Raw genomic sequence first — 25,796 nt, forward strand, 5'->3', positions numbered from 1 at the left:
ACCCTAGAGTCCAAAAAATGTTTGGGACAAGTACTGATAATTTAAAAAAAGAAATACTGATCAACTTTGTGCAAAATCTTTCACTGAAAACACTAAGGAACCTAAACCTCCACATTATGAGGCTGAATCTAAACCTCTGGACGAAGCTCTGTCAGACGTATGAGGTCGTTGAGCCAAGTGGGAACAAAATATACAACAAGACTTTAAATGGTGTCTGTTTCAAAGCAAAGAGAGATGGAGAATCGTTTTTATGCAAAGTAAAACTTATGACGTTTCTAACGCACGTTAAATTCACTGCAAACCCTAAACGAAGGATTCTGTCATCACTGGACGTCCCATTGTTTTCCTTGGATGGTTAAAAAAACAAAGCTAATGTCTAATCAGAAGAAAGAACAAAAAACTCCACACAGAACGACCCCAGCAGAACCAGGACCGAATACGTGGTCTCACAACTCAGTGAATCAGGTCACAGTTATGTACACAATGTATTTGCTGTTGCAGATTAGTTGAATACTAACATCATCTTTAGGACCCGGATGCACAAACAGCTTCGTGCACCGGCCCCACGGAGCTGTAGAGGAGTAAGAGCTGAACTTCCTTCAGTCCCACGCAGTCAGAAAAGTGTATTCTTATCCTGAGATCTGAAGTGTGACTGAAACCACACACTCATTGATTGACCCCTACTTTACTCTTTAGGATCTTCTACGTATAGAGAACTCACTTTGTGATGATCAGATCTAGTCCTGTCCCTTCAGTTCATCAGAGAAAAGGTTCTAAGTCTGCATCACATGATCCCAAACAGTCATGTGACATCAGAGCCGTTATCTGTTTGTGAGGAAACACTTTTCTCTCAGAACAAATCAGCAGATCATCTGAGGCCATAGATAGATTTGAAGGGAAATCTATTTAAATTATCAATTGAAACTTAATTCAGCTAAAGTACAGAGAGAGATGATGTTACATATTAACAACAGAGTAATTATAAGAAATATTTGTTTTATTATTGTTATTGTTATTATTTGTATTATATATAATACATATATATTATGTAACACTGTTCAAATCAATTCAAAGATGATATCCTTAGATTATTTGATCCTATGATGCTGTCATGTCACATAGATAATTGGATCCTTTGATACCATATGTTATTTGATTATTTAACTTACTTATAAAGGAGCAACAGGTTCAATTGACTACATATGAAAGAGCAACACGTACAATTGACTTAGATATAAAAGAGATGATGTTACATATTAACATCAGGGTAATAATAAGAAATATTTGTTTATTATTGTTGTTGTTATTATTTATATATATATATAATATAAATATAGGTTATTTGATCATTTGACTTACATATAAAAGAGCAACAGGTACAATTGCCTTATATTTAAAGGAACAACACCTCTCATGAGTCCAATCACTCCATCAGTAGACCTCAGTTGCACGAGAACCTTCTCTCTGACAACTTCCTCAAAACGCGACAGATGACAGTCCTACATTGGATCAGTGTAGCTGACTGCCGCGCCGTGCTGTCCCGTTCTCCGCAGTCCGTGCTGTTTTCGTTCTGTTTTTTTGTCTTTCGTTCAGTTATTTTCTCCCCTTGCTCCCCTGTTAGCAAGCTGACTCCCAGTTCTGCACTTTGCTCCGCTCCTTTTTTCTCCTCCTCCCTCCCGCTTCGCGCCAGGCCTCGACGCACTGGTCGCACCAGCCGCCTCCTCTTCCTGCGCGCACTCCATTTCCTCCTCCTCCTCACCTGTGCTCTCCTCGCTCAGACTGACTTCCTCACTGTCCCCAGACTCATCTTGAACCTCCTCTGTTTCACTTGTGTTGCACACACACACTCCTCCAATTTATTTAAACACAGGCTGCATTTAGTATTGTTCCGGGCATTCCCTTAGTATATGTCCCGGCTGTACACACATCCTGCATACTCTTATTTGCTTGTCGTGAATTACTCTAAAGTACTCCGCTCCCAGCGCAGTATTGAATCTGGCTGAGTACGGCAGTGATTGGACCTGATTATTGAATTTTAGCTTGAGGAATCTTGTCCCGTCCGCCACGTTGGTACTCGACCACATCCTCCTCTTGATTGGTGACACAGCCTAATAATATTTTGCATAAGAACGTCGTTTTTAAGGTTACCTATGTGTATAATTTAAGCTTGTGTAAATACAGTTACAATACCTATAAAGTAAAAATATAAATACATTTTGTAGCTTTCTGGAATAAAAACAGTCAAATGTAGATGGAGTTTCAGGGGTAAAAAGCATTGTAGCCGAATCCAGTACAATTTAAGTAAATGGGAACTCCTTCAAACGAATAAAATCAATTTGGGAAAAAACTTTTAAACTACAAAGGATTTCATTAGTCAAGTTATTCTATTTTGTTGTCAGTTTGCTTTAATGTCACAGTGTCATTGATTGCTATGATGCCTAAGATTCCTTTGATTTCTCAGCTGGGCCATTTCTATGCCTCTGCGCCTATGCCTATACCAAATGTACCGGTTGCAAAGCTGAAATATTTATACAATCTGAGGAGAAACAAGAGAGTGTGGGTGTTTTGCTTTGGCCGAAAAAGAAGGTAAAAATTACACCATGATGTAAGACACCATCCATAGGCAATGCCACTACTTTTCGTCATACTTTATGTGTGCATAATGATATATATAATATTTTAGTATTAAGTAGCCCCGAATGAAATGTGAAGTGTGTGTGTTTGAAATAGAATTAAATCTGTAAAGATGAACGTCACAGCCCGGCTCACGACTGTGACAATGAGGGAGAGGACACGGGTGAACTGTCACTATTTCAGGATATTTATTTAACAAAATAAATTATAAGCAACAACCAAAGTCTCCAAAACAAAACAGAAGGGTGCTGGCCAGAGCACACCTGGCCGAGATGTGCTCTGATTGTCGCTGATTTCCACTCCACCTGTAGCTCTGGGAACTGAAGAAACGGGACACCTAGTGTCCAGGTGAGAAGGGGTCGTCACAATAAATAAAGTCTGTTTGAATGCTTAAAATGACATGTTTACACGCTGCAATTTACACAAACACTTTCACATACTGCACACGTGTGTACATTCTGGTTAAACACAGTGTTTGTTGACACCAAGGCCTTCATTTGTAATAAGAATGTGTTATTGGCTATAAAAGTCTGAGAAGACTTGATCTATTGATCAATAGGTAACATATAATGACAGGTTAACAGAGATTTCTCACACACGGGTCAAACAGTTTTTCAGAAACGTTTGTCAGGTTTTAATGATTATTTAGACAAATAATGATAATCATGGCTTGAAATGAATATTTGATCAAATTCAACATGGATATAAAATGTAGCAGTACTTCTATAATGACTCTCCAGCATCTGGAAAATAAATGATGTAGCCTGTTGACTTTTGGTGTTAATTGAGAGAAATGTGCCACAATTTTAATTTAATTATTGCTTGAAGTGAATATTGACAAATTCAACATGGATATGAACTGTATCGCTACTGACTCTCCAGCATCCTCAGCATGAAACGTTCACGGCTCTGATAGGAAGTCTGGCTCAACTTCACCAGGAGCCTCGGCCATCAGCGGTGTGTTTGCTACCTGAACAATTACTTGATTTTATTAAAAAGAGATCCTCAGTAGGTGCTTGTTTTCACTCGGTGTCTCTGAACGAACATGTGGAGCCGCTAGGGAACGGGTTTTGGTGGAGCTGTGGTGCTTTTGAACTCATTTTAGGAGAGAAACTAGTGGGAAAAGCCGCTGAGCAGCGCTGCTCACCGCGGTGAACGGCTCGTGTTTGGAGGCTCCACCGACCAAATGCAGAGAGCATCAGAGCTCTTCATGACTTCAATATGAAGACAAATAAGTCCGCTACCTGCTTCCTCACTGTCAGCCTCCAGCACCGCTCACCCACTGAGTTTTAACTCGTTTATCAGTGAAGAGAAAACACAAGTGTCTCGGCGTTCACACTAAACACGGGAGCCACGGCTCGACTGAGTCTCCACGGTTCTCATGGTGTGTCCAAGTACTGCCTCCCGATCGGGACTCTCCATCAGTTCGGTAACTCTCTCCGATAGTTCGTCGTTGATCTATACGCAAAGAGAAAGATGGCAGAAGTCGCTCCAGCTCCACTCGCCGCCAAGGTTAAAGCGGCCAAGAAGAAGGTCGTGAAACCGAAGACCGCCGGCCCCTGCGTCAGTGAGCTCATCGTGAAGGCCGTGTCCGCGTCCAAGGAGCGAAGTGGCGCGTCAGTGTCCGCCCTCAAGAAGGCTCTGGCTGCCGGAGGCTACGATGTGGAGAAGAACAATTCTCGCGTCAACACCACCATCAAGAAGCTGGTGGTCAGTGGGACCCTGGTCCAGACCAAGGGAACCGGGGCCACCGGCTCGGTCAAGATGAGCGAGAAAGAGGCAGTGAAGAAGGCCGCTCCCAAAGCGAAGAAGCCCGCCGACAAGAAGCCAGCAGCCGCTAAAAAGTCCCCGAAGAAGGTGTCGAAACCAGCAGCGGCCAAGACGCCCACCATGAGCCCCAAGAAGATGGTGAAGAAGGCCCCTGCTGCCAAGAAAGCCCCCGCGAAGAAGGTCGCCAAACCCAAAGCGAAGAAGACAGCAGCCAAGAAGAAGTGAGCTGTCCTCACTGTGAAACATGTCCATCCTGGTAAAAGGCTCTTTTAAGAGCCACACACGTCTTTCCACAAAGAGCTGTTTCCTCATCAATCATCACCACTTTCACTAAATATGTAGAGACAGTTCTTAACTAAAGGGAGTCAAGATAGATTGAACAATATTAGATGTCTTACTTACAATGTTAAGATTAAGAAGTTATTAAATATCAAAACATCAAATAATATAAAACATAGCTTTAAACTCTGTGAAGGAGTAGCCTACTCCTACTTACACACATGCATCATGTAACATGATGTTCAGCGATTTCGTCATTACTTCATATACCATACTTTTTAAACATTGTGCCTTAGTTGTTCTATTTATCATAGTTTCCTCGTGTCTTTACTTGCTAATTATATAAATGACAGCTGCTTAGAAAAATGACAATTCCATGTAACCATACTGTACTGCAGTAACCTCAGGCAGCCAACAGATGAAGCTGCTCTCCAAATGATGTGAACCGAAACAACGTCCACTACCAGATGAACTCTCCTCCATGTCCTGTCAGAAGCTTTGTTTTCCAGTCGCTCAGCTTCTCCTGTTTTATTGCAGCTGCTTGTTTGAGTCATAGAAATGAGCTCTGTAGCTGCATCAACTTGATCAGTGGGAAAGTCACAAGGTTAAATTTACTAACAAGGAGTAGAGGGTTTTTCCAGGTAAAGCTTTTCTCAGATTTATGTTTAAAGCACTAATTAATTAAAAAAGTAAAATAGTAAAATAAAAGAAATACTTAATTGTTTTAATCTTGTTTCAGGATCATGGACAGAGATGTTTGTTTTGTTTAGGTGCTGCACTTCAACAGTGTGATGCCCTGAATGGATGTTGTGGAGCAGAGTGCAGCCGCTTTACGCTTCAAGTCTGTGCAGAAACACAAGTAGATGAAAAATTAGATGACTGTATCTAGACAACTATACAAAACACTATTGTGTTACCACAATAAGGAAGTGTTGTCGACATTACTCATGCCATGGGGAGAATCGTAATAAAACCATAATACATCTATGGTCAAGCAAAATAAATCTATCATGTTGCTAAAATGATCTGTCTAATGTCTTAATACAAAAAGATTAACAAACAGACATTAACATGAATACTATACACACACGGCCATTTAGAGCATATATAAATTCACACAGAGCCACTACATGTGTTGCTATTCTTTTCTGACTGATTATTTTTCTGACTGACCAATGACAGCTTCCCATGTCAGCTGACCTGACTCATTATATTCAAATAGAAATCTGAGCCTGAGCCCTGAAGGGCGACTCGGTGAAGGACAGATGTAGTTATTATTTGAGTTCCTGATCGTCACCATTGCTTAAATTATTATATAATGAATGTGTGTTCGGTGTGTTTGAGCAGGTTTGTATGACATAAATGGCTGTGCGTGTGCATGTCTCTAAAGACGGCAAAGTATTATGATCTGGCCTCATCAGCTCACCTGATGAGGCCAAAGCTATTTGAGTTCAGTGAAGAAGAGCCTGATTAGTGGTCGAAAGCTCAGAAAACAAGTGGAGCTTCTGGTTGAATTGATCAGAGTCACGCTCGTCTTGGGAACAAGAGTAAACTTCAATGCTCAAAACATTTAATGGAGGAATTCAAACCATTCAGATGGCGACAGAGCTCCATGCACTGTTGTTCAGGACAGCCTCATCACTGTCACACCAGAAGAATCACAGGAAGAAATGTATACAATAATAATAATGATGGCTGAGTTCCATTTTGCTGCTCCAGTTTCATGGTCCTGGTGTTGTGCATGCTGGATCACTGTCATGTGTACTGGGGCACTTTAATACAACAGAGGACCTGGTCAATGTTTTGAATGAAAACCTCATTTATGTGAAACACGTCTATAATCCCACACGTGACCGGACACATAGCACCTAACTTTAAAAAAAAAAAAATGACTTTACAGCTTCATTAAAACTATCATCAGAGTTATTAATTAGGAAAACATTACTCTGTAAATAATAGTTAGTAATTATTGTAATAAATAATTATCACTACCTCTTCCCCAAGATTTGCATCATGTAGCATATGAGACGTTGAGGGATCATTTAATCTGTTATAGCCACATTACTTTTCATTTGACAAATATTAACATGTGTTGTTTGTCTATTAATTTTGTTCATCTTGACAGATAAAAGCATGTTCCTTTAATGCCGTGGATCCATTTGCATAAGGCATATTGAAATTTGAAGTACGTCTTATTTATATTAGGTTTCCAGATGTACACTGGTTTCCTCAATTACTGACAAGAACATCTGACACATCATAACCATTCCAGTTTTGACGGCTAATGTGCAACATTAGTAGCTCTTTAAAGAATACACATTGGAGAGTATGCAAGCTAAGACCCGGCCTGCTATTAATCTAAAATAGATTAATATTGCTGCTTTCACTTCACGTGTCAAATAGAGCCATGGTCAGAGCTGCAATGAAATCAAATATTTATTTTAAATGAGATGACTTAGCTTCGTCTGACAAACTGATCTACTCGGCGTAAACAGCTTAAGCTATTTAAAAAGGTGCCTTTGGTAAAACATTCCAATTGTTTTGAAAGACAAACATGTCTCCCAGGGATGGAGCCCATATACACAAGTGAAATCTTTGCAGCCTTGAACATAATTGTAATGGTTGCATTACAGGCATTCATCGACAGAACAATTATACCCCACTGATATAGTCTCGTGATGAGAAAGGTTAAGTATTACTGAATGCTATGAACACAAATATCACTAGTATCAGGATGGCCGAGGCTCCTGCTGAAGTTGAGCCAGACTTCCTATCAGAGCCGTGGATGTGTCATGCTGAGGAGGCTGGAGAGTCATTCTAGAGTTAGGACTCAATTTTATATCCATGTTTAAATAATACATTTTACTAAATATTCACTTCAAGCAGGGATCAAATTGATATTGTGGCACATTTCTCTCATTTATTACAAAAAAGTTAACAGATTGTATCATTTATTTTGCAGAATATGTTTATGATTTAGTGGTATTTGCATTTTCTCTGCTGTCTGATTTAATAAATACCAACTTTGGCTCTTCACATTAACACTAGGATACATGTTTATGTATATTATTTGAATCATTTTTTGTGTAAAATAATCATTAAAACATGACAAATGTTTTTGAAAAACTATTTGTCTCATGAGTGAGATATCTTTCAACCTGTCCATATGTTACCCATTGATCAATAATCCAAATCTTCTCAGACTTGTATAGCCAATAACACATTCATATTACAAATGAAGGCTTTAGTGTCAACAAACACACTGTGTATGCAAAATGTACACAAGTGTGTACATTGCTGGGGGTAAATAGTAGCATGTTAACATGTTCTTTGAATCATTCAAAAATACTTTAATCATGTAGTACATCATAAAAAAACACACCTTAAATTTACTCTTAAGTTACAATTTGCTATTATAATTTATTTAGAATCATAATTATTTCAAATTGAGGATAACAGGAGGGATAAGGGAGAAATATAAATTGGTTTGACCACAGTTTTTCACACAATGTTGTTCAATATACACAGAGAGAGTAGTAAGCAAAAAATGTATATTTGTCAAGCTTGGTAATACTGTAAACGACTTTAAAGAATGTTTCCCTTTGACCTTAAAGTCGCAGTCATGTGTCGGTAACAACACCTAAATTACACTCGGGAGATTAGCTCCATGGTTTAGTAATCAAAGACCTGTTTTAAAACTGATATCACAGCAGCTGGAGAGGATGTGGCATTCCAACAACCAAAATTATATTCACCTGGCCATGGAAGATAGCCCAATATATATATATGATAAGAAAGCACTGAGAAATAGCAGTCATAGTTCTAACAATACATCTATCCCTCTGACCCTGAGGAGCAATTATTTCATACGCTTCTTTACAAATACAATTATCACCACCAGGGGGGAAAAACACCTCATGAATTACAGATCACTGATTTGAGAGAGAACAACGCGTCCTGCAGTAGAAAACTGCAATTGGATTTAAAAACAATTATTTTCAATTGTAAAGGTATGCAGGGTGTTTAGAATGTATTCAACAGGATTATTTTCAATTTTATGACCAGAGTTACATTAGTTAAGAGTGTCTGTTTACATATGGATGGACATGTCATTAGAGCGAGGACAATTTGTCTCCATAGAGAAAGTGTGTGGCTCTTAAAAGAGCCGTTGGTTTGATGTCTCCGCAGAGTGGTTTACTTGGAGCTGGTGTACTTGGTCACGGCCTTGGTGCCCTCAGACACGGCGTGTTTAGCCAGCTCCCCGGGCAGCAGCAGGCGGACGGCGGTCTGAATCTCCCTGGAGGTGATGGTGGAGCGCTTGTTGTAATGAGCCAGACGAGAGGCCTCACCGGCGATGCGCTCGAAGATGTCGCTCACGAAGGAGTTCATGATGCCCATAGCCTTGGAGGAGATCCCAGTGTCGGGGTGGACCTGCTTCAGCACCTTGTACACGTAGATGGCGTAGCTCTCCTTCCTGGACTTTCTCCTCTTCTTTCCGCCCTTACCGGGGGCCTTCGCCACCGCTTTCTTGGAGCCCTTCTTGGGCGCGGGCTTCGCTACTTCAGGCATTGTCACGAGATTTGTTTCCGTTCAAATGAATACAGACGTTGGTGGCCAGGCTGTATTTGAACACATCACATGCAAATCATTATGTGCCGTTCCCTCTCTGTCATTGGCTGAATGTGGAGCGCCAGTGTAACAGCACGTGGGAGTGTCTCCATATTCATGAGTCTATTATTCTGCTGCGGACAGAGGTTGAACTGTTGAGCTCAACGGGAACATTTGGGGGGTTAAGATATGCAAGATGATATACATGACATGATATACAAACTTATTATGATTCATGTTAGTATCACATAAATATCATTTAAAACAATCTGAACCAAAGCAACCTGATAAATGCACAGCTCTAAATGATAAGGGAACACTTAATGGTCACAGTAAAACACCAAGTCAGTTCGACTTCAGGTTCATCAATCTGTCCATTTAGGAAGCCCAAGTGATTGTGAATGAATATCATGGGTTTTGGTCTGGCTCTCTCCTCATCCTTCCTGACTGAACCTTCTGAAGTTTTGTGTTCTGCTAGTGTCCTTTTCACTACCTGTAGCATGAGGCGGTCCCTGAAGTCCTATCAGGTAGCAGAGATAATCTAGCTCCTCCAGGATAGAACACCCAAACGTGCAGGAGCAAGAAGGTTTGTTGTGTGTTGTAGAAGAGCATCAACCCATCAGCAGGACTGGTATCGGCTCCTTTGTGCATGGAACATATACAGGTGTAGCTGGCCAATAGGGAACAGCCCTCCCAAAGATAAGAAGGGAAAAGATATTGTGATCAATTTGTCACATTTTTTTTATAATCGTCATTATTATTTTAAATCTATTAAATTAGACAAATTCAATAGAAACGTGGTCCTGCCTGCATCCTCTGAATAGTGTAGTCCAATTGTCTGCAGCGTCAAGACCTGTTTAATACAGTACACAGAGATTTCAGCTGGTTAGAAGTCGCCCACATCACTCAGATAGACTTTCATTAAAAGACGTTGTGTTTCAAAGTGCAGGCGCTGCAATCCCAGACAGCACACACACACACAAAGGCCCTGGGGCCCCACTCACTCGCTCAGAGCAACACAGTGATATGTGAGGAGCGTTACCATGAACAATCTGGTAAGTGAGTTTGTTGAAGAACAGTGGACACAGTTATAATACAAAGTTTCTCTCTGGTAACATCTGGTTACACAACCGATCAAGTGGTGTGTTTTATTTTAGTGTGTATTGATATAGTGTCTCCATTAACATCCATTCAGTGCAACAAACTGATGAGGCTTAGCACCTAAACAAACAGCTCTGTCCATGGTCCTAAAACGATACTTTAACAATGTAGTTTTTTTAAATTATACTCTGAAACTTAACTTGGTGTTCAAGTGATCAATAAAACAGGAATAGCTGAGCTACTGGAAAACAAAGCTTCTGACAGGACATGTAGGAGAGTTCAACTGGTAGTGGACCTTGTTCCGATTCACATATCTGGAGAGCAGTTACATCTGTTGGCTGCCTGATGTCACTATAGTATATATACACACATACATTATATATAAATAACAGTATAATAAAACTGTATAAATATTAACAGTTTCTAAATGTCACGTATATATTTTTGATATTTAAGACCAAATAGACTGATTAATAATTATACTATTTGAGGTTTTGATATAACATAACTACGAAATCTTGACATTGTAAGACATATTCTCTGAAAACGGCTGATGTGTTGAGCAGAGGATGTGAGCTCTCATTGACTCGGTGTGTGGCTCTTAAAAGAGCCGTTGTGTTGTTGAGCCGTTGGAAAGTGAGTTTATCCGCCGAAGCCGTACAGAGTGCGGCCCTGTCTCTTCAGAGCATACACCACGTCCATGGCGGTGACGGTCTTCCTCTTGGCGTGCTCGGTGTAGGTGACAGCATCGCGGATCACGTTCTCCAGGAAAACCTTCAACACGCCGCGGGTCTCCTCGTAGATCAGACCGGAGATACGCTTCACTCCGCCACGGCGAGCCAGGCGGCGGATGGCGGGCTTGGTAATCCCCTGGATGTTATCACGCAGAACTTTGCGGTGACGCTTTGCGCCTCCTTTACCGAGCCCTTTCCCTCCCTTTCCTCGTCCAGACATCTTTCTTTAGTAAGATGAGATTTAGTGAATGGACTACTTCGCGGGAACCACAGCTATTCATGGCCTGACTGAGGACCTGGTAGAAGACAGAGGCAGGCGTTTTCTTCCTCTGTGGATTATCATGGCCGCTGATAATTAAGTCTATGGTGCGCTGGCGCCTCCACAGGTTTGGATGTAGGACGGTAGATATTAAAGTCTGACACTTTATCAGTTTTGTGTAGCAGTAGGACTGTAGCACCTTTCCATCAGGTAGGAATAGTGCCTGTGAAAAAGGCTTGGTTTAAAATAAGAGTAGCATTAGTACTGATTGTGGAAGTACTTAGTCAATGTATGAATATTGAGCCACTTTGAATGAAAAACAGTGGTCACACAAAGACTCCACGATTTCTCCCTTAGCCCTCCTGTTATCCTCAAATTTAAATAGTTTATCCTTTGAGCCCTTTTGACCTAAGCTATTAAAACCCTCCATAACATTATTTGAATACAAATTGTAGCCTCAGTGGCCAAGTATGTATCCGAGTATAATGTCAAGTATGACATTATACTTAACATGTGACTATGTTCACCTGTCATTTGGCATCATTGGATATTGACCAGTTTTAAAAGCACCTCATGTATGTTTGAAAGTGTTGTTGATTACAACCTGACATTCTGCTGAATTCTGTTTAACTATATTCATCTGGTTTCATGTGCAGATATGGACATTGGATAAAATGCTCATGGCTTTGTGGGGGCATCCTTAACATTGTATTTTCATCCGCCGCAAACTATAGCTGTCCGTCCACAACGACGGGGAGCTTGTCAACGTGTTTGTTTGTCCCGAATATGAGAAGAGCCGGTTTGGTCTAATTTCAACAAGTATTTATTAAGATAACGCCTTGTGAGTCTTCAGTAAGCATGCACCATCTCCAGACAAAACAATGCCTTACCCATCTGCCCTCCTGAAGCTGGGCCAGCTGCATGAACTCTGTGTGGAAGCTAAGGGAGGTATGCTTCAATATAAAAAGTTAAGTATGAGAACAAGTTAAAGTACAGCGTAATGAATGTCACAGATTCAAAGTTCTCACAGTAGGCCTTATCAGACAGCTGCAAGTTTGAACAGCGATGTGACGCACACACATTTGAACCAGCTTCCAGATTAACACCAAGCAGCAAAGGTTACTAAAAGTCACCATGTGAGGGCTACATATTTCCCACATATTCTTCCCAAACTGCTCCTACCCCCACCCCCGTCTAACAAACTGCTTTTTGTTTAAAGTTGACTTTCATTGCCAGCTTCACAGACACGCACACATGGATAATATAGAATTCAGTCTTAACAAACTCAACAAATTTCTGGTCAGAGTGAACATCTCTCAAATTTGTCTTTGTTTTCGTACCTTTGATACATGAGTTAAAAACTATGAGATCAAAAACAACACTGTTATTTTTGTTATGCTATGAGCTTTGATGGGGTGAGTGAAGAGCTGAGGAGTGTTTTTTTTTTAAATCAGTGTTAGCATTTAAAGTATTGTGTGTTATAGTGTTTTATATAAAGTAATATGTAATTAAAGTCTGTTTGAATGGTTAAAATGACATGTTTACATGCTACAATTTTCACAAACACTTTCACATACTGCACACGTGTGTACATTCGGGATAAACACAGTGTTTGTTGACACTAAGGCCTTATTTTGTAACATAAATGTTTTATTGGCCATAAATATCTGAGAAGACTTGATCTATTGATCAATAGGTAAAACATAATGACAGGTTAACAGAGATTTCTCACACACGGGTTCGTTTTTCATTAACGTTTGTCATGTTAAAATGATTATTTTACACAAATAATGATTATCATAATATACATAAACATGTATCCCAGTGTTAATATGATGAGCAAAAGTTAGTATTTACTAAGTAGAGAAATTTCAAATTCCAGTAAAGCTTAAACATTTTCTGGAAAATACATGATGTAGCCTGTTGACTTTTAGTATTTATTGAGAGAAATGTGCCACCATATTAATTTAATCCTTGCTTGAGGTGAATATTGACAAATCCAACATGGATATGAACTGGACCGCTACTGACTCTCCAGCATCCTCAGCATGAAACGTTCACGGCTCTGATAGGAAGTCTGGCTCAACTTCACCAGGAGCCTCGGCCATCAGCGGTGTGTTTGCTGCCTGCACAATTACTTGATTTTATTAAAAAGAGATCATGAGCAGGTCCCTGTTTTCACTCGGTGTCTCTGAACAAACATGTGGAGCAGCTAGGAAACGGGTTTTGGTGGAGCTGTGGTGCTTTTGAACTCATTTTAGGAGAGAAACTAGTGGGAAAAGCCGCTGAGCAGCGCTGCTCACCGCGGTGAACGGCTCGTGTTTGGAGGCTCCACCGACCAAATGCAGAGAGCATCAGAGCTCTTCATGACTTCAAAATGAAGACAAATAAGTCCGCTACCTGCTTCCTCACTGTCAGCCTCCAGCACCGCTCACCCACTGAGTTTTCACTCGTTTATCAGTGAAGAGAAAACACAAGTGTCTCGGCGTTCACACTGCACACGGGAGCCACGGCTCGACTGAGTCTCCACGGTTCTCATGGTGTGTTCATATACCGCCTCCCGATCAGGACTCTTCAACAGTCCGGTAACTCACTCCGATAGTTCGTCGTTGATCTATACGCAAAGAGAAAGATGGCAGAAGTCGCTCCAGCCGCCGCCAAGGTTAAAGCGGCCAAGAAGAAGGTCATGAAACCGAAGACCGCCGGTGTTCCAGTTTAACTGGCGGGCATGGCTTCTGGCGACATTCCAGATGTTGAGGCTGTTTTTTAAGAGCCGGTGGCAGATTCGTCATTTTCACAAAGCGCCTGTGTGTGAAGTGCGGTGATCTACTGAAGGTCTTGCTGAAATAAAAATCCTACAAAAACCCTTCACGAGTTCATGTGTCCGTGTCAGCATCACGTTGAGACCGCAATAAGCATTTAAATGGTAAAAAAAAAAAAAAATTGTAAAAAAAACCTTGAACGGGATTCGAAACAACAAGCTGAAACACTATAAGCTTCTAGCCTGATGACGATCTCACTACGCCACCGAGTCGCTGAAATTTGCATCGCGCGTTAGATAAATGTCTCGTTCTTTGCTTTGTCAGCTGTATATCACCAGATGTGCTTTCAGGTAACGCCCATGTCATCTGGTGATAGTCCGAACACAGAATAAACGCTTTAAACGTAATACCAGGCTTTACAAATCTGACGCTCCTCTTCATAGGAGACACAGGGAGCATTGAAGAACACACACGCGTCACCAGCTCCACTCGAAGTGCTTTTGTTTGTCGCTGGTGATCATTACAACGCGCACACACCAAACAACAGGTACATGTAAACATCCCTCACATCAACAAGGCGGAAGCTCGAGCGGTGTTTTCATGAGTTAAGTTGGTGAACGTGCTTCTAATGGACGTGTGGACCTTCACGTGTCCTCCTGTGGCTGCTGGTTAAAGTCAGCGGACGGGATTTTAAAAGATGTTCTCGTTGTTGTCGATGATCAGGTTCTGTCATCGGAGAATGAAAACAACCCAACCGCTCATCCCAGAACGGGTGTGTTGGTTTTTCGTAGTTTCTGTAATGCAAGTGTTGTTTATCTGTGTGAAATCAACAGATGATCTGTCCGAAGTGTGTCGAGTGTGTTGTCGCCTGCTGCCAAGAAGTCCCCCGCGAAGAAGGTCGCCAAACCCAAAGCGAAGAAGACAGCAGCCAAGAAGAAGTGAGCTGTCCTCACTGTGAAACATGTCCATCCTGGTAAAAGGCTCTTTTAAGAGCCACACACGTCTTTCCACAAAGAGCTGTTTCCTCATCAATCATCACCACTTTCACTAAATATGTAGAGACAGAGTTCTTAACTACAGGGAGTCAAGATAGATTGAACAATATTAGATGTCTTTCTTACAATTATAAGAGTAAGAAGTTAGTAAATATCAAAACATCAAATATTATAAAACATAGCTTTAGACTCTGTGAAGGACTAGCCTACCACTACTTACACACATGCATTATGTAACATGGTGTTCAGCGATATCGTCATTACTTCATATACCATACTTTTTAAAGAGTGTGCCTTAGTTGTTATATTTATCGTAGCTACCTCGTGTCTTTCCTGGCTAAATATGAAAGTGACAACTGCTTAGAAAAATGACAATTCCGGCCTCACATCATGTAACCATACTGTGCTGTAGTAACCTCAGGCAGCCAACAGATAGAGCTGCTCTCCAAATGATGTGAACCTGAGTAAAGTCCACTACCAGAAGAACTCTCCTCCATGTTCTTTCCGAAGCTTTGTTTTCCAGGAGCTCAGCTTCTCCTGTTTTATTGCAGCTGCTTGTTTGAGTCATAGAAATGAGCTCTGTAGCTGCACCAACTTGATCAGTGGCTGTTATTAAACTAAAGTATTGATGAACTGTCATCAGACACTGCAACACCAACAGAGGGAAAGTTAAATTTATTAACAGGGAGTAGAGGGTTTTTCCAGGTGATGTCTTTTAAGAGCCACGTTACTGCACTGAAGACAAAAGTCCTTAGTTGCTCTGCTGGTTGAAGACTGTTAATACATATAATACACTTAAGAATTGACTGCAGAGTTTAAAGTACATAGCAATACCATTCAAGCATTAAATAAACTACTTTCTGTAAAGTAACTACAGTACAGCACAAGGAGTAGTTGCACAGGTATAAACATTTAACTGCATTTTAGTTTTACAACATTGACTAACAGCAAACAGTTGTTAGTATTTCACAATACTACATGAAATAGTTTACAGTGAAAAATATTTGTTACATTAGTAGCTCTGAAAAGAATACACATAGGAAAGTATGCAAAGTAAGACCTCTGTGTGTCCTCCTGTGTACACCAGATGGATCATTGCAGAAAACATGTCTGTGGGACAATAAATGTATCTCGTAACTTATTGATCAATGGGTAAAATATGGACAGGTTGAAAGATATCTCACTCATGAGACCAACAGTTTTACTGATTATTTTTCACAAGTAATGATTCGAATAATATACATAATTATGTATCCTAGTGTTAATGTGAATAGCCAAAGTTTTTATTTACTAAATCAGACAGCAGAGAAAATGCAAATATCACTAAAGCATAAACATATTCTACAAAATAAATGATACAACCTGTTGACTTTTTGTAATAAATGAGAGAAATGTGCCACAATATTAATTTGATCCTAGCTTGAAGTGAATGTTGCGTAAAATGTACTATTTAAACATGGATATCAAATTGAGTCCTAATTCTAGAATGACTTTACAGCATCCTCAGCATGACACATCCACGGCTCTGATAGGAAGTCTGGCTCAACTTCAGCAGGAGCCTCGGCTACTGCTGAAGTCTTAGCTTGCATACTTTCCAATGTGTATTCTTTGCAGAGCTACTAATGTAACAAATATTTTACTGAAACCTTTCTTACGAAAGTTTTCAGTTAATGTTGTAAAACAAATAAAAAAGGATGAATGATTAAACCTGTCAAAATATTTATTGTAATAAACTGTAGTTAATTTACAGAGTGTAATTTATTTAATACTTCAATGGTAGTGATATATACTTTAAACTCTGCAGTCAATTAATTTAGTGTGTTTTATGTATTGACAGTGTAGCGCTCCCCTTGGTAGTCATGGTGATAAGGGCAGGGCTTTTGGGTTCTTTATCAACTATTTTTAACCCTGATTAACTCAGTTTTAATGTTAGTTTTGAATCTCTCTTTTTTTGTTTTAAAGTACACACATGAACTGTTTTTAACTTACTTATAAATTCACCTTTAACCTGTTTTTCATAAAGATGTTCACCCCTCAGGTCTCTGTGTATTAAAGGTAAGTAAATGAAATACACCACACACGGTTTTAAGAAAATAAGTTCTCAATTATTTACTTATGCAATGATTAATGCAATATAACAATAAAATAAAAATATAAATGTTCTTTTTGTCGTTAAACCTTCACAATAAATTCCCCTTTTTTAAGGTAAAAACTCTGAATTGTCCCTTTTTTCACAGGAAACACAACAAAGGAATTATACCTCTTTTGCAAGAAATGTAATAACTGAAATAACCCTGTTTCTTCTTTTCAGGTAAACACAGTAAATAAAAATATCCTTTGTTCTGTTTTAGTGAAACACTATCACAAATATTCACAGATATCAATAGACTTTTTAACCCAAAAATATCAATGCAGAACCTTCAATTCACTCAAATTCACTGAAATGCAATATGTGGACCCACACACCTGATAACTAAAGCCGGCACTTATTACTTTACTTCAAATAAACCTGGGTACCCCTTTAGTGCATCGGTGCAGGCCTGGATGTCGCTTGGGATGGGCTGGTGGTTGGAGAAGAGGTGAGTTGAGGAGAAGATCCGTCCGGAGGAAACGAAACCCCGTCACTGCCGATGTCGCGGTGTTCGCTCGTCGTCTGCAGCTCCACGCTCCTTTCCCCACAGTCACTGCTGAATAGGTAGCTTGCTGCTAACTCGTACAGTCACTGTGAGCTAAACTAGCCGCTGTGTTAGCTTCTAGCTTCACGTCGTCCTCACGGTTTGAGTAATCCACTCACACCCACAGGAAAATCACCACTGAGTCCTCTGGAGAGTCCGGGTTGAACCTCCACGACTTGGTCACTCAACGTCTGTACAACAGTCTCTTTTCGTTACTGTTCTTCCTACATACTCCGCGTGTCCTCTCTCTGCTCGCTCCGCCGCTCTCCTGTTTTTCGTTCCCCTCTTTTTCAACCGTCCCGAAACAACCTCAGAGGTTAGGTTCCGGCCCATCTCAATTAACCCCATACATGCTGGTACATATTACGTTTACAGATACATTATACTTCAAATAAAACAATAAACACATAATATATACTTTTAACTGTTTTAACACTTCTATAGTATTTTAATGAATTTCAACCTTTTTAATCACACTATTTATATGCTTGGAAGAAATTATATTACTTAATATTTTTAACCGGGTTACAACAGTCTATAACAAGCAGAGCAGAGGAGGACTTTTGTCTTAAGTGCAGTGAAGTGGCTCTTAAAAGAGCCGTTGTTATGGTCAGTGGAGCAGCAGCAGTTTAAGCTCTCTCTCCGCGGATGCGGCGGGCCAGCTGGATGTCCTTGGGCATGATGGTAACCCTCTTGGCGTGGATGGCGCACAGGTTGGTGTCCTCAAAGAGGCCGACCAGGTAGGCCTCGCTGGCCTCCTGCAGAGCCATGACAGCGGAGCTCTGGAAGCGCAGGTCGGTCTTGAAGTCCTGAGCTATTTCTCTCACCAGGCGCTGGAAGGGCAGCTTGCGGATCAGCAGCTCCGTCGATTTCTGGTAGCGACGGATCTCTCTCAGAGCCACGGTACCGGGCCTGTAACGGTGAGGCTTCTTCATGCCGCCGGTGGCCGGGGCACTCTTACGCGCAGCCTTGGTGGCCAGTTGCTTCCTGGGGGCTTTGCCTCCGGTGGATTTACGGGCGGTCTGCTTGGTTCTATATCGTATAGGCTTCGCCCTTTAAGGCTATCGCTAGTGGGTTTATCCCTCGCGCGCATGCGCAGCACTGAAAACTTTAGTCCACGCCCACCAACGGTGGGCTCCGCCCCGGTCTCACCTGCATAAATTGGGGTGAGACCGGCCGCTCGCTTCCCATTTTTCTTCAGCCATGAAGCAGCACACTACTTCCAACATTCGCCTGTGCCCGGAATGACGAACCGGGTACATAATGTCCGATGACCTCCACCCGCGCTGCGAGTCCTGCCTCGGCCCGGAACACGCCGGTCGGGCACTCACCCCCGGAGCTAACTGCGCGTTCTGCAAACTCCTCGAGGAGCCAGAGAGACGCAGACGAGCTGAGGCTTAAGGCCAATGTATGCTTCTGCGTTTTGACGGACACGGACAGATAGGACCGCCCTCTCCAACGTGGAACGCCCTCTGCGTGCCTCTCCGAGGCTCCTCGGAGAGCTTTTCGTGCCGTGCTCATTTTTCTAACTACACGTCGAAATGACGGACAGCCCACGGATAGCACTTGGCTGTGATTGGTCCGCTAACGCCAGCATTTCGGAATGGAAACTTCCTGTTCCATTCCCTACATCACAATAAACCAAAATCACAACTACGACACTATGATAAATGTGACAAGTGTGTCCGGCTGACGGTGGCTGGTTAGAGCACTTACAGCATGTGTGTACGGTCACATACGGTTATAACGAACTTTGATAACGGGGGTAGCGGGCTAGCCACCATGCTAACTGCGGTGGGAAAAGCGCAAAAAACCCGCTGACTTTAATCCCACGGCTGTCATGACACTGTTTCTCAAACACCGTCAGGTTAGAAGCAAACACTTAGTATCGGGTGTCCGTGCTGACTGTGTGTGGAAGCTGGGGGGAGCTAGCTGCCTCCGTGTAGCTTCAAGCTGTTGCAGCTGTTGAATTAGCAACGCAGTTTGGAAACAAGACCGGGGAACCGCTGCGCTAAGACACGATAACATAAGCATTTTGACCCGCTGGGTGTCACTTTATTCAGCAAAAACTGTCGCGTCATCAACATCCTTTTTCTGTTACCATCGTTCACTGTGTGTGAGGAGCCGGGAGGACGTAAATAAACCAGCGTGGACTTCTTCTATATACCTCATGAGGTAGGCTTGTCTAAGCTCGACTTCCGTCTCGCCATCTACTGTTCTGGCGGTGAATTGTTTTCACAACAAAAAGGCTCGTAGAACTATAAATCAAAAAGGGTCCGTCCGATCCGTCCGTCCGTCAGTCCGAAACGGACTCGGAGAAGCATACTGAGGCCTTTACGCTGAGATGGACGGCGAAGGGTTCGCCTCGCAGCGCGCTTTTAGATTGGACGACACCATCGAATTTTTTAATGATGATCGTGGACCGGAGTCAGCCGACTCCGCTCCCGGAGCTGAAGAGCATTATCCTCCCGTAGGTTCCCCCCTCGGGACCGAGGGGTCGGACCACACAGACACTCCGGTGTCCGCTCAGCCTTCGGGCATTGGTGCCCTCGTGCAGCTGATGCCAGCAATGATTGAGAAGGCGGCGACTTCCAGGCAGCTGTCGGTGCCATTTCCGCAGGTCGCGGCTACGCCAGATAACCTCATCGGTGTCGTCGCACCGGCACGTCGGCCCCGGCAGGACGCGTGCTGGCCCTGTTTCCCGGGGATCCAGGATTACATGGCCCGATCAGCGGAGGAGCCTGGGAAATTGAAGTCCCCGGTCCTCTCTTACACCCCCTTCACAAGAGTGGCGGGGATTTCCCAGGATGGGTTCCCACCTGTGCCTCCTTTAGAGCCGAGCTTGGCCGCTGTCTTCGGCGTGAAGGTGAATCCGCTCGGGGGTCGGCGCCCTGTACCGCCTTATAATAGAAAACCGCATTTCGGGCCAGATGATTTTTTTTTTTTTTTTTGGTGCTCGTGCCGCCTCCCACGTGACATGAGAAAGTGCCGCCCCGGGCGGCTGCCCGGTTCGCCCGTCCCTAAAACCGCCACTGTGTGGCCCTAAGTGTTTACAGTTCAACCACACAGCTTTTGTTAGTAGTGAATAATCAATGTATATCTTAAATGAAGTTCAAGTTACACTGCATATTATTTTCATGTTTAAGTTAAGTATAAATGAAATGATATAGTAATGATGTTATCATATAAATAGAATCTGAATCCTGTAATTCTGAATGCTGAGATGGCGAGCTAAACCCAGATCGTGGATGCAGTATGGCCAACTGTATGATCCAGATCAAACCTGATCCTTTATCGAGAAGACATCAGACCCCAGTACTGCCCGTCAGGTAGACAGGTAGGACTGAGTTTAGAGACATAAAGACCCGGACCAGAACGGAACCAGTGAATCTTCAAGCACACACTATCCTGGGAACTGAATATATACACACACTAAAAGGAAAGTTATTTTAGGAGAATAATATAATTTAATGTTTTTTTATTATGTTATACTGTTATATATTGTGATTGTTTGGTGACAGATTCTAAATAAATAAATTGGTCATTTGTTCAACTTGTTCTTTGACATCTCCTTCGAATCTAGGTCGATATTTAGTGATTTTTCTAATACTAGCCACAGACAAGTGCTACATATATATATAATGTAAATAATAACAATAATAAACAAATATTTCTTATAATTACCCTGATGTTAATATGTAACATAATCTCTTTTATATGTAAGTCAATTGTACGTGTTGTTCTTTCATATTTAGTCAATTGAACCTGTTGCTCCTTTATAAGTAAGTCAAATAATCAAAGTATCAAAGGATCCAATTATCTATGTGACATGACAGCATCATAGGATCAAATAATCTAAGGATATAATCTTTGAATCGATTTGAACAGCGTTATGTAATATATATATATTATATATAATATAAATAATAACAATAACAATAATAAAACAAATATTTCTTATAATTACTCTGATGTTAATATGTAACATCATCTCTCTGTGTACTTTAGCTGAATTAAGTTTCAATTGATAATTTAAATTGATTTCACTTCAAATCTATCTATGGCCTCAGATGATCTGCTGATTTGTTCTGAGAGAAAAGTGTTTCCTCACAAACAGATAACGGCTCTAATGTCACATGACTGTTTGGGATCATGTGATGCAGATGTAGAACCTTTTCTCTGATGAACTGAAGTGACAGGACTGGATCTGATCGTCACAAAGTGAGTTCTCTATACGTAGAAGATCCTAAAGAGTAAAGTAGGGGTCAATCAATGAGTGTGTGGTTTCAGTCACACTTCAGATCTCAGGATAAGAATACACTTTTCTGACTGCGTGGGACTGAAGGAAGTTCAGCTCTTACTCCTCTACAGCTCCGTGGGGCCGGTGCACGAAGCTGTTTGTGCATCTGGGTCCTAAAGATGATGTTAGTATTCAACTAATCTGCAACAGCAAATACATTGTGTACATAGCTGTGACCTGATTCACTGAGTTGTGAGACCATGTATTCGGTCCTGGTTCTGCTGGGGTCGTTCTGTGTGGAGTTTTTTGTTCTTTCTTCTGATTAGACATTAGCTTTGTTTTTTTAACCATCCAAGGAAAACAATGGGACGTCCAGTGATGACAGAATCCTTCGTTTAGGGTTTGCAGTGAATTTAACGTGCGTTAGAAACGTCACTGCTCATTTCATTCAAGTTTTACTTTGCATACAAACGATTATCCATCTCCATCTGAAACAGACACCATTTAAAGTCTTGTTGTGTATTTTATTCCCACTTGGCTCAACGACCTCGTACGTCTGACAGAGCTTCGTCCAGAGGTTTAGATTCAGCCTCATAATGTGGCGGTTTAGGTTCCTGAGTGCTTTCAGTGAAAGATTTTGCACAAAGTTAATCAGTATTTCTTTTTTTAAATTATCAGTATTTGTCCCAAACATTTTTTAGACTCTAGGGTTCAAGTGGAATGTCTGTATATGTCTAATATCTATTCTCTGGAGAGATCTTTGAAGAAATCATCTTTTTTCTATTAAATTGTGTATTTAAGCAAAGTTTTTAAAGTTTTGGATTCCCCAATGAAAAGAGTGCAGTTGTGTGGTTTCTCCTGTCTTAATGCCTCAAAGTGCATTAAAAAGGCTGGAAACGGTGAGATAAGACTACATTTGCAACTATGTTAAAGGTTAGTAGTTTATGGACTCAAGCTAAAAAAAGTCTGTGCTATTTGGCTGACATAATAAGAATAGGGTCACTCATCGTATTTTCTCAAAACGTCTTCAGTCAAATGACTTGATACCTAACATGCAGACAGGGGATGTTTATCAATCAATCAATCAATCAAAATGTATTTGTATAGCCCATGTTCACATACCACAATTTGTCTCATAGAGCTTTAACACGGTGTGACATCCTCTGTCCTTAACCCTCAACAAGAGTAAGGAAAAACTATTAAAAAACACTTTAACAGGGTAAAAAGGACGTAGAAACATCAGAGAGAACCACATGTGAGGGATCCCTCTCCCAGGACGGACAGAAGTGCAATAGATGTCAAGTGTACTATATATATATATATAAATATATATCAAGCAGTCCTGCTATACCAAGCAGTCCTGCTGCAATCATAATTTCTGGTCCGGTTCAGTGAAATTTGACAAAGTGTCAAAGGGAGTACTAGGGGCGCGAGGGTCTTTGACTCATGCATTGGTTGAGCACTCAGGGTGGGGGCTTAAGAGTGTGTCCCCGGGCTCGTCTGGTGCTGGAGGTGGGTCTCTGCGGAAGGGGTACTTTAATCCAGTGTCGGCTTGGTCCCCGGGATCGTATAAATCTTTCATATTTGCATCTAAGACATCACTGACACTGTGACATTAAAGCAAATTGATAGCAAAAAATTATTTGCTTAATTAATCCTTCGAAGTGTTCTTTCATATATACAGATCATTTGAGCTCTATATTGTAAAGAAGCCAAGAGTAGTTCAACATAGTATAAAACATCTCACTTCCTGTAGCTAGCAAGTGTCCCTGTAATGATTAGTCAATATTGATATGAATCTGATCAGGGCGGGACTGTGAATGTGTGAATGTGTGAATGAGGTTAGATGGGAGACTGCCTGGAAATACCAGGTGCTGTAAACTTTTTTCCACTTTTCCCTGATGTATTCACATGTATAAATAAGGTTCAGTGGGTGGCCTCATTCGCTTACGGGTTAGTAAACTCAGCCACACTACCAAAACAAACTAGTATTTACCCAAACAAAACTGAGTTGTTTAGATGTATATTCCACTTTGACGACAATTAGACAATCACATCGAAGACACACGTGGAAGAACATTCGAAACTTCAAACACACACCCTGTGGGAGTAAAGAGCTTTACTTGAGATCTAAAGACCACAAAATTATAAGCCAAGTTAAGGGCTTCAACTCTTGGGTCTATTGTGTCACTTTTTCAACTTCAAAGGCCAAAGTAAGTCACTTTCAGCAAGAGGTGAGTTCATGTTTAGATGGCAAGGACAAGGTAAACATAACAGATAACATGGGAGTGGATTCCTTTAGCAGAGAATGGTTTCGATCCATCGACCTCTGGATTATGGGCCCAGCAGGCTTCCGCGGCGCCACTTTGCTCTTTTACACTAAAACAGTTTAATATGAACACAGTCCATGGTCTCAAGGGGTTTGCTTAGAAGTTAAATCAACTGGACTTGGAGTAAAAGATTGGCAAATGTGAAAGAATTTGCCTCAATGGGAAGGTGCACAATGTTACCTTGTTTGAAAAGACCACAAAACTATCAGCCAAGTTAAGGGCTTCAACTCTTGGGTCTATTCTGTCACATTTTCAACTTCAAAAGCCAAAGCAAGTCACTTTCAGCAAGAGGTGAGTTCATGTTTAAAAGGCAAGGACAAGGGAATCATAACAGATAACATGGGAGTGGATAAAGGATTCCTTTAGCAGAGGATGGTTTCGATCCATCAACCTATGGGTTATGGGCCCAGCAGGCTTCCGTGGGACAACTCTGCTCTTTAACACTGAAAGAGTTTAAAATGAACACAATCCATGGTTTCAACGGGTTTGCTTAGAAGTTAAATCAACTGGACTTGGAGGAAAAGATTGGCAAATGTGAAAGAATTTGACTCAATGGGAAGGTGCAGGGTGTTAGGGGAGAGCAGGGTAATGTGGGACATCGGGTACTTGACCACTATGTTTTCAAGCCCCTCCGATTCCCCCCTTGCCATGTAGGAGAAGTTGGTGCTGGTGCTGTGGAAAGTATGTTTTTTCACAAAAATGAGTTTTTTGCATGTAAAAGTAATTTTTATTGCTTTGAACTTAATCAACTGTTGTGTCAAAACACATTGATTCAGGTAGAATAACTTATATCACATTTTGGTGACCTTCCAACATATAAAACCATGTGATTGATGCTAGCTGAAGATTAGCCTGAATTGCTAAGAGATGTTGTTTTTTCTAAAACGGTGGCTGTGGGGTAAAGTGGGACAAATGCTGTGGAGCACAAGTTAAGTTTAGTCTTAAACATATGCTAGTGTTATATTACATTATATATGTTTTATTTTTAATGTCATAAACATTGTAGAAAAGCCATCATGCCTGGAAACTACACCAGGAAGACAATCTGGGGCCAAACACCCCTCGCAGTGATGGAGAGTGCAGCCGCTGAGGTCATGCAAGGAAAGAAGTCCTTAAGAAAAGCTGGAAGGGATAGAAATATTGATAAGACAACCCTCATAAAGAAAGGAAAGTAAAAGTAAAAGTAAACTAAAATCAGTAGCCTGGGGTGCAGTAGCTGAGGTAAAGAGAATATTCACAAATGAGATGGAGGAGGAGCTTGCCAAACACTTGAAACAACTAGCTGACCAGTTCCATTGCCTTGCTCCAGTTAAGTGCCGTGAACTGGCATTTGAATACGCAGAGAAAAACAATATCCCTATCCCTGCCAATTGGACAGAGAACATTCATTTTTATCGTTTCTATTCTAC

The 25,796-nt window shown here is 41.3% G+C and overlaps 3 protein-coding genes across 3 annotated transcripts in view; all 3 read right to left on the minus strand.

The window, feature by feature from the left end:
* LOC128431094 (uncharacterized) overlaps positions 1-11,421 on the minus strand; it is an 870,493-nt gene extending 859,072 nt beyond the window's left edge. Inside the window, exon 1 of the mRNA XM_053417316.1 lies at positions 11,054-11,421. Within this exon, the coding sequence (XP_053273291.1) occupies positions 11,054-11,346 (293 nt within the window). The 5' untranslated portion in view covers positions 11,347-11,421. The remainder of the gene's footprint in view (positions 1-11,053) is intronic.
* Positions 8,878-9,266, minus strand: LOC128431108 (histone H2B). The gene has a single exon (XM_053417336.1). It carries the CDS (start codon positions 9,250-9,252, stop codon positions 8,878-8,880), a length of 375 nt encoding a protein of 124 aa, XP_053273311.1. The 5' UTR covers positions 9,253-9,266.
* A 7,025-nt stretch (positions 11,422-18,446) lies between the features above and the next one.
* On the minus strand, positions 18,447-25,213 carry LOC128431106 (histone H3-like). The gene is made up of 2 exons (XM_053417332.1): positions 25,194-25,213; positions 18,447-18,849 (listed from the first exon to the last, which is right to left on the minus strand). Exons 1-2 carry the CDS (start codon positions 25,211-25,213, stop codon positions 18,447-18,449), a joined length of 423 nt encoding a protein of 140 aa, XP_053273307.1.
* Positions 25,214-25,796: the final 583 nt, after the last annotated feature.

Source organism: Pleuronectes platessa, chromosome 24, assembly GCF_947347685.1.
Source record: "Pleuronectes platessa chromosome 24, fPlePla1.1, whole genome shotgun sequence".
In the NCBI taxonomy this organism is placed as follows: Eukaryota; Metazoa; Chordata; class Actinopteri; order Pleuronectiformes; family Pleuronectidae; genus Pleuronectes; species Pleuronectes platessa.